The 15,004-nt window shown below is 34.3% G+C and overlaps 1 protein-coding gene across 1 annotated transcript in view; it reads left to right on the forward strand.

The window, feature by feature from the left end:
• Positions 1-15,004, forward strand: part of TRDN (triadin) — a gene marked incomplete at both ends in the record, with an annotated part of 300,072 nt that overhangs the window by 260,609 nt on the left and 24,459 nt on the right. Inside the window, 5 exon segments of the mRNA XM_082633775.1 lie at positions 5,401-5,427; positions 5,859-5,888; positions 7,463-7,492; positions 9,543-9,590; positions 11,321-11,368. Of these exon segments, the coding sequence (XP_082489901.1) occupies positions 5,401-5,427; positions 5,859-5,888; positions 7,463-7,492; positions 9,543-9,590; positions 11,321-11,368 (183 nt within the window).

Here is a 15,004-nt window from a genome sequence, read left to right on the forward strand (position 1 = left end):
ATTTTTTTCCTTTTACTTTCTTTTTTTGTTTGTTGACTATGACCATTTATTCTTTTAAGTCTATGCATTGTAAGGGTAGAAATGGGAAATACTGCATTGACATTTTGTTTTAATACAATTCAAAATATTTAGAAAATACAGAAAATACAAAAGCTATAATAGAAATAGAAAAAAACTAAAATCTCCATAACTAAAATGAACAAATATATTTATGTATGTATATACTAATTATATTGCTACTTACTATTGAAATGTATTCTGTGAATGTGGAGTCAATTATCACTTCCATGAGAACATCAATGTTACAATGATTTGGTTTCCTTTGTAAAAATAAAATATTCTTGTGTTATATAAAGTAGATTTCACATCACATACTTTACAGATCTCAATCACAAACATCTGAATATACTATTACTGTCATCTGTATTGAAAAGTTGACACCCTATAATCAACATAAGCATGTTCTGTTTTTAGCTTTATCCATTTATGTCTCAGTAGATTGAAGGCTTTCTCTGATTTTAATTAAGCCATATTTGCTGAAATATGACATACACGGTTAGATGGAACTCAGAATTGTAAAAAATAACCATAGTTTTTTGTTAAATGAATGCTGTTAACAAATGTCATGGTTATCAAACAGTGATTCTCAAATTTCAACATGTGTCAGATATACCTGGTGGGCTGGCCCGTGCCTAGAGTTTATGATTCTGAAGGTCAGGGATGGGGCTAAGAATTTACATTTTTAAGTTCCCAGGTGATGCTGTTGTTTGAGAACTACTGCCTTTCCAGAATTATCCTCCAACAAACATTCTACACTTGTCCTTATGTTTATTGCAGCCTAAATATGGACCTTAGGAAATATATAGTCTTAGACCATGTATAAACAAACATTTACATACACTTTATTCATTCATGTATCTGCAGATATGTTTGCCTGTGAAGTTTCATCAGATTTTAAACTGATGTGATATACTCTCACAACTGAATGTATAAGATCATGAAACTAGGAATATAAAAGAGCTAAAGAATATTTAGGACTGACATTAGCAAGATGGTGATATAGGAATTTCCAGTGTTCATTTCCTCCCAAGACATATCCATTTGAACAACTCTTTGTGCATGCAAATACCTTCACAAGAGTCAGGTATTCCAGATGAGGTCTTAAAACACCTGGGTGAAGCAAAGAAATAAGTAAAGACACACTGAGGAGAGTAGGAAAAATAGATCCGCATTCCCGCCATTCCCCTTCCCCAAGCCCAGGCAGCCCAGCTCAGAAAAAGACACCATCCTCATGGGAGAAGGAGAGTGAAGTGAGCACCCAACTTCACCACAAACCCCAGAGCTAGTCTGAATACTAAATGGGATTTAGCCAGATGAAGAAGGAGGAAGAATGTTCTAGACAGAGAGATAAACATTTAAGACATCCCAGAAGAAAAAGAGACCTTAAGATGTTTTTTAGAAATACAATACTTCAGTATAACTTGAACATAGAGTACAAAATAGTACAGAAGAGGGTGATGAGATATGCAACAATTAGATTCATCAGTAGCCTTATAGAGCAGGCAGAGGCAGCTGGAGTTAATAAAGGCAGTACGTGATTTACACTGAGATGTGATATCTGAAATAACCAGACAGGCATCCTAGAAAATCTCTCTGGCTTCAGAATTGAAAGAACGATGCAAAAAAGCCTATGTTTGCATGACCAGTTTGGATGTTCTTGGTAATTACAAACAGAAACAATGGTGGATTGGATTAAAGTATTGTATTGTTTCCTAGGGCTGTGGTAACTATGCCAGAAAATGAGTGGCTTAAAACAGAAAATTATTCTCTCACAGTTCCCTAGACCAGAAGTCCAAAATCAAGGTTTAGGCAGGACTATGTTCTCTTTGAGGGTTTTGGAAGAGAATCTGTTCCATGCCTTTCTCTCAGCTTCTGGTCTTGCTGGAAATTCCTGGTGTTCCTTGGCTTCTAGGTGAATCATTCCAATCTCTGCCTTTGTCATCACATGGTATTCTCCCTGTATCTTCACATCATCTTCCCTCTATGCATGTCCATTTCTGTGTCTCTTCTCCTCCTTTTATAGGGACACCAGTCATACTGGGTTAGGGCCCAGCCTAATGACTTCATGTAACTTAATTATATCTGCAAAGACCCTATTTCCAAATAAGATCACATTTATGCGGTACTGAGTATTAGGACTGCAACATTTCTTTTTTTCTTTTCTTTTTTTTTTTTTTTTTTTTTTTGCAGTACGCGGGCCTCTCACTGTTGTGGCCTTTCCCGTTGCGGAACACAGGCTCTGGACGCGCAGGCTCAGCAGTCATGGCTCACGGGCCCAGCCGCTCCACGGCATGTGGGATCTTCCCGGACCGGGGCACGAACCCGCGTCCCCCTGCGTCGGCAGGTGAACTCTCAACCACTCTGCCACCAGGGAAGCCCTGCAACATTTCTGATAGGGGGACACATTAAAACCATAGCACAGAATACAGGAGAACAGCAGAATAATTAGACAGTTGTTAGAGGACTGCAATTGAAATTAAACTTGGAAATAAGTATATATGGGAGGGCACATGAAGAACCAGCTCTGAAACCCAGATTTCATTATTGAACAGATTTGTGGGAATAGATAGTTATCCAGTATCTATCACAACCTGATTGTAGGAATTAGCAGAACTTTTAAGTCAAGATTTTCTTAACCTGGTTGGGTTTGAAGAGCATAACTGAGCATCCTTATATTTGTACACAATTTGTGTGTGTGGTGTGTGTGTGTATGTTCTCTTATTGAACTGTGCTTGGTCCATGTTGAGAGCAGTAGGTAGAGTCTTATGAAAACTGTTACATAATTAGGGTAGGGCTATTGTTGAAGATGTTATCTGCTACATTATACTGCATTACAGTTTTTTTTTCTGAGAACCCATAAAACAAATTTATCTCAGGTAATATTACCAAGAATTGTTGTGCTTCTCTTAAACAACTTATTTGCTTACAACTTAAAACAGTGTGAATTGTATAACTGATTGCACATTTTATCTTTGTCTGGGTACCAGAAAGCTGAGAGGTGAATAGTCATGTCAATTCAAAGAAAGCCTGTAGTAATTTTAACATTTTTTTTGTGTTCTAATGTAATTTCTGAATTCACATATTCTCCTACATTCATTGACTCAACTTCTCCATTTATTTACCTTCTCTTATTTTCATTAATTATTTCATTTATTTATCTAATGAACAAACAATAATTGAGTGCCTATCACGTAACCATGTATTGCACCAGCTCTCTGGATTCAATGATGGATAAACATGATCTCTGTTCTCAAATATCTCACAGTATAGAAGGGAAGGTATTCACTTAAGTTAATATTTACAGTATATTGTGAATAAGATATCAAAAAACAATGATCAAGATATCACAAAAATAATGTTGGCACATAAAGGGGAAAAGTTGTCCAACCATATCAGAAAATGCTTTCTGAGGAAGAGATAGCTGAGCCCTAAATAGAAATTAGCCAAATAAAAAGTGAAGGGAAGAAAACTCTGATAAAAAAAAAAAAGAATCAAGGAATAAAAATCTCTACATAAATGGTGAGATATTCTATGTTTGTGAAGTAGAAGATTCAACATTAAGATGTCAGTTCTTCCCAACTTGATCTATAGATACATTGTAATTTCCATCAAAATCTCAGCAAGTTATTTCGTGGATGTTGACTAAGTGATTCTAAAGTTTACATGGATTGGGAAAACACCCAGAATAGCCAACACAAAACCAAAAAAAAAAAGAACAGAGCTGAAGGACTGACACTACCCAACATCAACACTTACTATAAACTGCTACAGTATTATTACTATTTCTTTCTCTACCTTAAGTAGTTTCGTTGTGCACATAGCCTGGCAGTGCTCATCTGAAGACTTGAGGGAGCCTTCCACAAATTCTCCAAACTTTTTAAAATCTTTTTTTCTCCCTCTTTCTAATCTCTTTAGCTTCCTACTTTATATTACTCTGACCACTGATCTCTCGCTGTCTTGGTCTCTCAAGACTCCCAGTTCAATCTCATCAAATCAGCTCTATTCCTGCACTAACAGCCTTCAGTTCTCTTAAGGCATTAAGCTGGGATAATCATAGAGTGCCCCTCATTTGTTTTTCATTACTTAAAAATCACTGTCCTTTATTGTGTGATGTCCAATATCTTTAAAACCATGTTTTATATAGTTTTTTCTATTTCCTATAGTTTCAAGTGTGAAAACTAATCAGGTTCTTGCTATTTTATTTAGCTAAAAGTGAAAGTCACTAGGACACTTTTGACAATGAAGAGGATGGTATAAATGTTTATCTTATTACAGTAGAGTATATTATGTACATCCTTCCCAGAAGCCAAATGAATAGGAATTTAAAAAGAAGAAAGTGATCAACATAGTTACATATGTTCATTGATACTGGAAAGTAAGGGGTAATTAGTTAGTGACCAGAGATGCCTGATAAATATAATGTTGGGAATAGAAGCTAGATGATAGTGAATTAATGATTAAATGGGAGTTAATAAATGGAAAAAACAAGTAAAGGTAACATTCTTAAGAATTTTAGTAGAGCAGTTATGGAAAGGTACTGGATGTTATTAATCTAGGAATTCAGAATCAAAGAAAGGTGCTTTGTTTACTGTTAAGGTCTTTGTTGAGATAAAAAAGAAAGAAAGTTAAAATTTACTGTGGATAGGGCAGATGTTGGCAAACCATGGCCTGCAGACTGGCCACCAGCTTCTGTAAGTAAAGCTTTATTGGAACACAGCCATTTCTATTCATTCACATAATGGTTATGGCTGCTCTGTGCTACAACAACAGAGCTGAATAATTGCAACAGAGATCATATGGCTCCAAAGTAAAAATATATATATATCTGAACTTTCAGAGAAAATTTGCCAACCCCTGAACTAGGACTCCAATATGCAATAAAAGCATATGGTATATTTTGGGTCATCAAGAATTCCAGATTCAGCAGCAGTCGCTATTTAATGTATTATACTGGGACAGATAACATATTGATAATGTTAATGGAAATGAAAACAGTAGTCTTGAATTTTTCATCTTGGTTAATGAAAGGCTAAAAGTAATTCTCAAAATAAAATTGTATGTTCCATCTTAACATTAGATTAAACAGTTAACATTGCACATGAGTTTGTGAGCAAATTTTTTAATGGTGCAATGAAATTAAACTGTTATTGTTTTAAATGATTTTTCAATTAGTAACTTGGCTTGGACATTAAATTACATATCCTGTAAAAATTTCAATAAAGAAAGATAGTTGGGTTCTATAGTGTTTGATTTTCAAATATATAATATTCTACCATATACAATGTTGATCCAATAGCAATGGAAAGACTCAGTTTTTAATAATTTTTAAATTTTTTCTAGGCAAAGAAGTCAAGCCCAAGTCTCCACGTATGTTATACATGCCAATAACAAAAAACAAATATTAAATGCCTGCTTTACTCATCCTCTGATTCTATTGTTGAGTGTATTTTGCATAAAGTCAAAGGTTTAACTATTTTGTGCAGATAATGTGCTGGTTATCTTACTTGTTTTTCTGAGAATTTTCTATGCTGATATTTTCCTTTATACTTCATTCACTGGGTATGATTTCATTAACTTCTCATTAAAAATCTTAGTTCATGTTTCCAGTTTTTCTCAAAAATTCTTATTGTGATTGGTAATGAGGAACTTTTAGTTGTGTGTGTATTAATCTGCTGCAATCATAAGAAGACAATTAATATGGAAGATTAAAGAACAATAATATGTAAAAGAAATATGCATGAGTACAGGAAATAAATATTTTTATATAATCGTTATTACTAATGTTTACTCGTTTTTAGAGCCACAAATAAAAAAGGAAGATAAGCCAGGTATGTACATTTCCTTCCATATTTATAATGAATAGCATACTTTTTTGCAAATGTGTTCTAGTGCAAATATTATACTAAAATTTTATTCTTGAACAACTTTTTAAAATAAAACAAACGTAACATATGTTTAGCTATACTACCTGTTCCTAGAAAAAAAAAAACCCTATTTACAAAGTGAAACCGCTGAGAAATTTATATAGTTCAGAAGAAACAAATGACTATTTTTCGCTGATTATTACAGAACACAGACATTCTGTCAGAAAAAAAGCTGCCCACACTCTTCTATTTTTGGGGGGCTCCTGAGTCAGATGAACATTTCTGAGGGCTATAGCAGGCAGTAAACAGTTTTTTAAAAGAAAACAGAGCAATGATTTTAAAAACAGTTAAAATTTTGATTCATGTCTCCCAATTATACAATTGGTGTTATGGGGCTGCTGTAATAAAATACCAGAAACTAGGTGGCTAAAAACAACAGAAATTTATTCTCTCACAGTTCTGGGAACTAGACATTCAAAATCAAAGTGCCAGCAGGGCATGTTTCCCTTGTAAGGTGTAGGGAAGAATCCTTTCTTGCCTCTTTCGGCTTCTGGTGTTTGTGAGCAATCCTTGGTATTCCTAGGCTTGAAGAGGCATCTCTCTAATCTCAGCCTCTATCATCACATGAACCTCTTCTCCCATTGTCTTTATCTCTGTATGTTTTCTCTTCTTCTTTAAGGATACCAGTCCTACTAGATTAAGGATCCTCTCTACCCCCATATAACCACACCTTAACTAATTATTATAGCTTAAAACAACAAAAATTGATTTTTTCACAGTTCTAGAGGATGGAAGTCCAAAGTCAAGATAGAAGCAGAGCCACACTCCCTTTGAAACCTGTAGAGGACAATGTTTCCTTATCTCTTCTAGCTTCTGGTGTTTGTCAGCAGTCCTTGGTGTTCCTTGGCTTGTAGTTGGCTCACTCCAATCTCTGCCTCCGTCATTACACAGCCATCTTCTCTGGTGTGTCTCTATCTGTGTCTTTTTTCTTCTTATAAGGACACCAGTCAGATTGGATTAAGGGCCCACCCTACTCCAGTGTGGCCTCATTTTACCTTAACTAATCACATCTGCAAATAATCCTATTTCCAAATAAGGTCACATTCTGAGTTATTTTCTACTAGGGCTTCAAATATTTTTTTGTGGCACACAATTCAAGCCATAACATGGTCTAAATTTCTGAACCACAATTACATATATTTAAGAAAAACTCTTCCAACACCTATCATCAAGTCATTTATCTTATGTGGACATTAGAACTATTCTCCACAACAATAATCTTGAGAAAACAGAAAATTCATGTTGAAATCCATTAGCAGTAGCAATAACTTAGTGACAGACAAGTACATATCATGATTTTAACTACTGTGTGTCAATAGTCCAGTGCTGGCAGGCCAGTAGGAAACTAAAATAATTTTTACTAAAATTCTGCTTTTTCAAATTATGGTAAAAGAAATAAAATAGTGTCCAAAAATGAATTTGTGCTCTAGTTTATTTTTTCAGATTTAAAAATTTCTATCTTTTGTTTTCCCCTTCAGAGTCGCAAGTTAAAAAGGAAGCAAAGCCAGGTAACAATATTTTTATTCTTAGTCACAGAGCTAATGTTGCTGTTATTTTATTACTAAAAAAGGCTTACTACCCACCAATGGGGAGTTACACAGAGTCTCCCAGATCCTCATTATTTTCCCTACTCCATTGCTCAATATGGTTTCACACTACTGGATTAGGTGAGAATGGGAATATTCCATAGGCAAAAACATCTAGAATATGGCTTTAAGTGAACCTCAGCAGAGACTCCAGGTTTCAGGAGACATTTCTTGGAGTTCTTCAAAGCCTAGTATAATCATGTTTAATCTGTGGGTTTATTTCTGATAACACACCAGAGTTATAAAATCATGAAATCATAGGCTACTGAGATTTGAAGGGAAAAAGGACAAGAACTTACCAAGCATCTTCTAGAGCTGAGGAATAGCGTAAGATTCCATTTTCATCCCATCACTAGGAGAGACATGCAACATGACAATTATTACCCATGTTTCATATCTGTGGAAACAGTTCAATAGACCAAGTTTAGAAAGTTATTTTTCCAAGATTTTCACGTTAATAAATATTGGAGCTAGAATTGTGCCCAGGTCTGGTTTACTCAAAACCCTGGGTGAGGGCCTCCCTGGTCGCGCAGTGGTTGAGAGTCCGCCTGCCGATGCAGGGGATACGGGTTCGTGCCCCGGTCTGGGAGGATCCCATATGCCGCGGAGCGGCTGGGCCCGTGAGCCATGGCCGCTGGGCCTGCGCGTCCGGAGCCTGTGCTCCGCAACGGGAGAGGCCACAACAGTGAGAGGCCCGCATACCGCAAAAAAAAAAAAAAACAAAAAAAAAACCCTGGGTGATATCACTAAGAGATTGTCCCAGACTAACAATCATTTTATTAAGAGGCAACATTGATCTAAAATAAGGGCAATCTTTCCAAGTTTACACTGCTATTTAATGTGTAAGTCCTAGTTCTGGTACCAACTAATTACTCACCTGAGGCAAGTCAACAAAACCCTCAGGCTCTATGGATGCTATTCCTTCATTATAGAAAATTATGTAGGGCTTCCCTGGTGATGCAGTGGTTGAGATTCCTCCTGCTGATGCAGGGGACACGGGTTTGTGCCCCGGTCCGGGAAGATCCCACATGTCGCGGAGCAGCTGGGCCTGTGAGCCATGGCGCTGAGCCTGTGCGTCCGGAGCCTGTGCTCCGTGGCGGGAGAGGCCACAATGGTGAGAGGCCCGCGTACCGCAAAAAAAAAAAATTATGTAACAGGATTCTTAAATAAAAACAAATTCAAGAATCCAAGTCTAGATGTATATACAATACTATCTTATTCCTTTAATTCTTACCAGAGCTTACCTGACAACTGATCATAAGCTTGATTCTAGTTTTTCTTGTAAATAATGTATCTTTTTAGTGTATCAAGGCTTAAAAATGCCTAACTACTATCTTATTATTTATTTTCCTGAGTACATTTATTTGCTGCAGAAGAGTATGTGTTACCAGATATGAACACTTTGCATTTTACCTCTTTTTTTTAATCAGAAACCCAATACCATTTAAAACTTCTATTTAGGCCTAGTAATATTTAAAACTTTCATTTATTATTATTAAATACTACAATTTTGCAGGTGATTTAATTGAAATTTTTATAATTTTGAATGTTTATTTTCTAGCTTCATCCGAAAAAGCTCAAATACACAGTATGTATCTGAATTTTTTCTATAAAGTTGATATAGAATTTTTACAAAAAACTTAAATATCTTTAATAATACATATTTGCAATCTATGCCTCAGTATTTATACTTTATTACAGCCTATGCTTTGGAAATTATAGGTGCTTAAATGTAAATAAGAATTCTTTGTATATTGTTTTCATGCAACCAAAACCTTTAAGTTTTTTTATTTAAACTACATGAAATGACATGAAAATTAAGGAACAGTTTTTCTCCATGGACACATTTGTTGAAATCTGTCAATTTTTTTTCTACTAAACAAATCACTGGACCTCATCACAGAAAATTCGCCATATGTTAATTTATAAAGCTTCTAAATATCTGAAAAGATTTTCTTTTTATTATTTTCAGAACAAGACATAGTGAAACCAGAAAAGACTGTTTCTCATGGTAAACCAGGTATTTTGCAGGTGTTATTTGTACAATAGTATCAAATTGTCTCTCAATGTTCTAGTTTTAACAGGATGATGAGCTTAGAGTCAAATCTAAAGTTATTAGGGATGGTTCATAGTTCATGCTGAGAACTTGACCTGCCAGATATAACTACATAGCTCGTGATCCCTTCCCATCAGAGACTTAGCTTAGCACAAAGACCATCTTTGCCAGCATTCAGATGAATGGTCTCTATATTTCATTTTGTTTTGTTCTGTTTGGGACAAGACATCACTAGAAAGCTTGTAATTCAGAATGGCTCATTCAAACATGATCATCTTGAATTCCAAAAATCCCAAGAAAAGGAAATCAATATTTCCTCCTGCTTCCCTTCATCCTTCTTCTTTCCTTCCTCTTCTTATTCTTGGTCCTACATTTTGTAGAAAGTAGAGGTAAGCCAATGGGCTTTGCTCATAAGGAGAAATAGAGAAATTACCAAGACCAGCTTAATACTTAGTTTTTATTTAAGAATAGAAACTTTATTTAAATTTTAATTTAAGCCAATTAAATATGAATTTAAATTTGTGGTTGTGTCAAGCCCCAGTTGTTCTGTAGAGTATTGTCCTTTATTGTTTCCCTGATGTTGTGAATATAGTTAGGCCAGAATCTTTACAAAGGTTAAAGCATACTTTCTTTAAACGTATCTTAGGAAACTTTTTGCTTATACTTTTAAAATTTTACTTTATACAATCTGTTTTCAATGGATTTGAGTCAGTTTGATTTTACTTGTATATGCTTTAAAGAATATGAGACACCAGCAACAGAAACCATAGAAATAAATAAAGCAGAAGCAGACTATGGGGAGGTGAGAAAAGCAGTCTGTATAAACATAAGCAAAACTTTAGAAACAACTTTTAGAACCTCCTGATATAATGAATTGTAAACCCTGTTACTTCCTTTTCTGTCCTAAATATCAACCATTTCTGAGGTGAAATACTGAGAGAAGGAGAGAATTTAGTCTCTGAGTGTATAACAAAGGCATTGCCCTCTAGCCACATCTTTCTTTTATTTCAGTGGTCACATTCATACTCTAAATTCTGTTTCCCAGTGAAACTTTCTAATTAGGATATTTGACTAACTGATTCATTCTCACTGCTGAATACTTGAAAAGTTTAATTTTATATAGAATCATTTTACTAATCCCTCTACTTTGACCCAAATCTATTTGACTATGTCTACAAAAACATACAGCACAGAAGACATCCCATAAATGTACCACCTTTGCCCTTCCCCAGCTTTGCAACATAAAAACTTGGGTTGCCAGGCTAATCCTGGGTTCTCAGGAAGGTATCTTGCTCAAGAAAGATAAAACCTTGTTTCTTCCTATTCTTATTCAATAATGAAAAGGGAATACATGTTTTATGTGTACTTCAGTGTAGATAAATACAGTGAAGTACAGTGAAGGCAAAGGATAGAGTATACTTTGGTTAGGGGTTAGGGGACCATTTGAATTAGGAAAACTTTTATGGCAAGAAAGCTGCAAAGGACATATGCAGCTGGACAATTTTTTTTGTGTGTGCTCCCATACAATTTGAATAAAAGATATCACTTGCTGTTTTATTGAGAAAACAGCTAAGCTTGTCTCAGTATTGGTGTTATTTCAAAGAAAATACAAAATATCAAGGTTGGAATGTGTCACTGTTTTGTACTGATACATTTAAAATTTCCACTTGCATTAAAATTTTTTCTTATCACAGATGAAAAAGTTGTCAAGCAGGCAAAAGCTATCACAGTAGAAAAAACAGGTAAATGAACTATTTTAGATTTTTCTTCTATGTATCAGTTTTATGTTATGTTGGCACACACCCACACGTGAGCAAACACAGACACACACATCTTTACTGAAGTATGTGTGCTCTTAGTGCCATAAATGCTAAGATTCTTGATTCTTGTAAATAACTAAAAGTTATACTCAGTAAAAATTAACAGTGGAAAACTAGAGTGACATACTTTAGTTTTTTAAAGTGTGATTGACCTAAGCTTACAGATAATTCACAAGGAAATTTATGTCATGCATTGATTATCATGTACTATTTTTAGGTGTTTAATCTCACTTTCAAAACACATTTTCTCAAATTTTAAAATCACAGATATTTGAAACTGTCTGCTGTTCATGTATTAGATGGAATAATTTCCATTCATGAGAACTCCGCAGAGACATATGATTGTGTAACTTTTTAAAATCTGCCTTGAAGAATGATCAATAGAACATATAATATCAAAGCAAAAATATCAAAGCATCATTTCATGTGAGAAAAAAAAAGGAGTGTACACACTCTTGAAATTCTGAAGTTATTTCCTAAAAGGATGAACAAAATTAAGTCTCCATCTCAACTGACATCTTGAAACACTGTATCTCCTCCATTTGATCCCAAGATGGAAATCCTACCTACCTCTGCCATGAATGGAGTCCCATTTCTTACTAAAAATCATTCCAAGGGAAAAAGCCCGTGAAGTAATTTCTTCCTTTTAACTGAGATAATCATGATAATTGGGATTTGAATACAGTTCTCAGAGGAAAATATAATAGATTTCAGGAGATAACTAATTATTTATAGAAATTATAGACTATATTTCATGAGAAAGAAACCCTATTTTCACATTACCCCATACAACCATTGTACTCTATTCCAGTCATTGCCTTAGCTCATAATTTTAGTTAACATTCCTCTAATTTGCACCCTAAAGTGTTAAGCATCTCAGTTAGTTATATGGGTATTTGGAGATTATGAAGAAGCTAGCCCAATGTATTTGTGTCCCAAATATATAGATTGTTTCAAATTTTACATAAAATTTTGTGCGTCTTAGTTTTTCAATAAGCAGCGTGTTTAACGTATTTGCTGACAGTGAAATAATAGTGTTCAGAGAGAATGGATTAAGTTTAAGATAAGATGAGAACTTAAAATGAAGAAAGAATAAATACAAATGCTAAAGAGTTACTTTTTTCCATGGTTTGTATTCATCATATGCCATTTGCTTTCTTTCATTCTCCACAGTCAAACCCAAACCAACAAGTAAGAGATGAAAATAAAATCTGGAAAGTATCGCTTGGCCATTTAACTTTAACAATTTGCTCGGGTTTTTTTTTTTTCCCAATTGTTATTTTTAGCATTGCCCAAGGCTAAAGTACCTCTATAGGTGATAAATTAACGTTATTGCTACAGCTTTGATTTAACATCTTTATCTTTCACTACTAATTAATAATTCAGTATAATTATACAAAAGAAATCTTTGGAAGTTGTGTCACTATTATTAATACTAAAAGAGTGAGTCCATACAGGCTATAAAATAACACTAAGAAATTAGGGTAAATGGGCAATCTTTTAAGGATACATAATGAATAACAAAGGAAAATGAAATGATATACAATTTTTGGTGTTATGAACCACATACTGTTTTTAATTTGTTTCCTATAAGCAGCATTAATTATATGGTAGGTAGTTTTTGGTATTAATGTTATTCATAATTTTATGAATTATAAACGTTTTGCCATTTGTTTATTAAAATCATGGAATTTTCTCATGAGTATAGATTTTAAAGATTGTCCATTTTATTGTTCAGGAGTCATACAGATGTTACTGGTGTAGAGAGTTTAAAAGGTGACTATTGGGCTCAGAAAAGTGTGAATATTTGCCCACTGTCGCAGGTAGTAAATATGTCCAAAATTGTGTCAAAATTGTGATATTGGTTCATACATATATTTGTGAAACAGAGGCTTGGATGAAGATATGAGTGGCTTTTGTCAAATATTCTCTGGTTCATGTATGAAAAATGAATTGACAAGGTCCAAAGATGAATTTGGTGAGACCAGTTAGGAGGTCATGTTAGTGATTCAGGAGATATGGCAAAATATATGGAGCTAAAAAGAACATAATCACCTCCCAGAACCTATTGCATGTATTTTGAACATATATTTTATATTATTTTTACTTTAATTTATTATACTTTTGCAGTGTTATTATGACAGTTTAATAACTTGAATATTGGCTTCTTTTATTGTGCATGCTTATTTAACACTAGAATTTATACAACTTAAGTTCATGGACGTTCATTCTTGAATGCTATCAATCCCTAATTTACAAATATCCAATTAAACCTTATGACAACATAGATCCCACATCTCCCCACTTACTTCATTGTTGGTGCAAGATGATGGGGAGGAAATAATAGTGATTTCAGAGAACCTCCAAATTCAGGATGAGGGAAGGAAAGGACAGGTAAACCAGAACAGTTCAGGAGGACTAAACCTGGAAGTGATTAGTAAGAACTAACACTTGGCAATGATCTGCTGTATTTCCAAATATTCTCAACTCCATTCAGAATATCCTACCCTATATAACTTTATTTGAAATTCCACTTTTGGTGAAAGAGAGAGATTTAAAATTTACTTTAATTCAAATATTTTTCAAAGGGCTGAGAAGAATATCAATTCCACATTTTGATTACAGTCGTCATGTCCTAGATTTACTTGAGATTCATCTGTGAGAGTTCTAACTGAACCTGAAAAGAGAGGGTGTTCCAGAAAAATGAAAATACAAAGTGTTGCACTTTTGGAATAAGGCAAGTCTAGGTTACATTTTCAACAAGAAACCAATGACTAGCACCAAATTGCTTCTGACCAGCACCAAATTGCTTCTGATGAGACAAGAAAGGAAGTAGGAGTCAGAGAGGTAAAAAGGGAGCTTGTAAAATGCCAAAGGTAAATGTCATCTGGTTTGAAATATGCTCAAAGAATGATTCAACCTTCAGCAAAGAAAGAAAAATCCTCTTATTATTATTCTCCTTTTTGTCATATTCTATCTTCTTCTTATACCACATGGCCCTAAGAGGGCTAGCGCCTTTGAAGTATCTTACAGGATGTCCTGAGAATGAACCTGACCTTGTTTATAATGTGTTTCTATGGTAATATGCTTTCTGTGTTCCAAGTTACATGCAAATGGCTTTGGAGGCATGCTGAGGATCACCTGCAAATATGTAAATACTAAATTGCTTGCTATGCAAACAATCTACAGAGTGTCAGTTAATTTTGATTTCTCTCTAGAAAAAGCTGAACATCAAGAAAAAGAATCTCCATCTATAAAAACAGGTGTTTTTGCCTTTCTGGTTTATATTCTGACCTAATTCACTATTTTTATTAAACTTGAAAATTAAAGCAAAACGTATAAGTACCTTTCATTTTATTTCCTGGTAATGTTTAGTCTTGTGGTTTTGTGGTAGAATCTAGTTTATCTAATATAAGGGCTGTGATAGTGCTGATAAACATTTTCCTAAATATTATAACCAATATATATGGATTGCTAAGCATTCTATTATAATACAGCAGTATTAACAAAATAGTATTTGCCTTCATGGTTCATAAGACCCTTCCAAAATATTCAGTA

Source organism: Mesoplodon mirus, assembly GCF_964341445.2.
Source record: "Mesoplodon mirus genome assembly, chromosome: 10".
NCBI lineage: Eukaryota > Metazoa > Chordata > Mammalia > Artiodactyla > Ziphiidae > Mesoplodon > Mesoplodon mirus.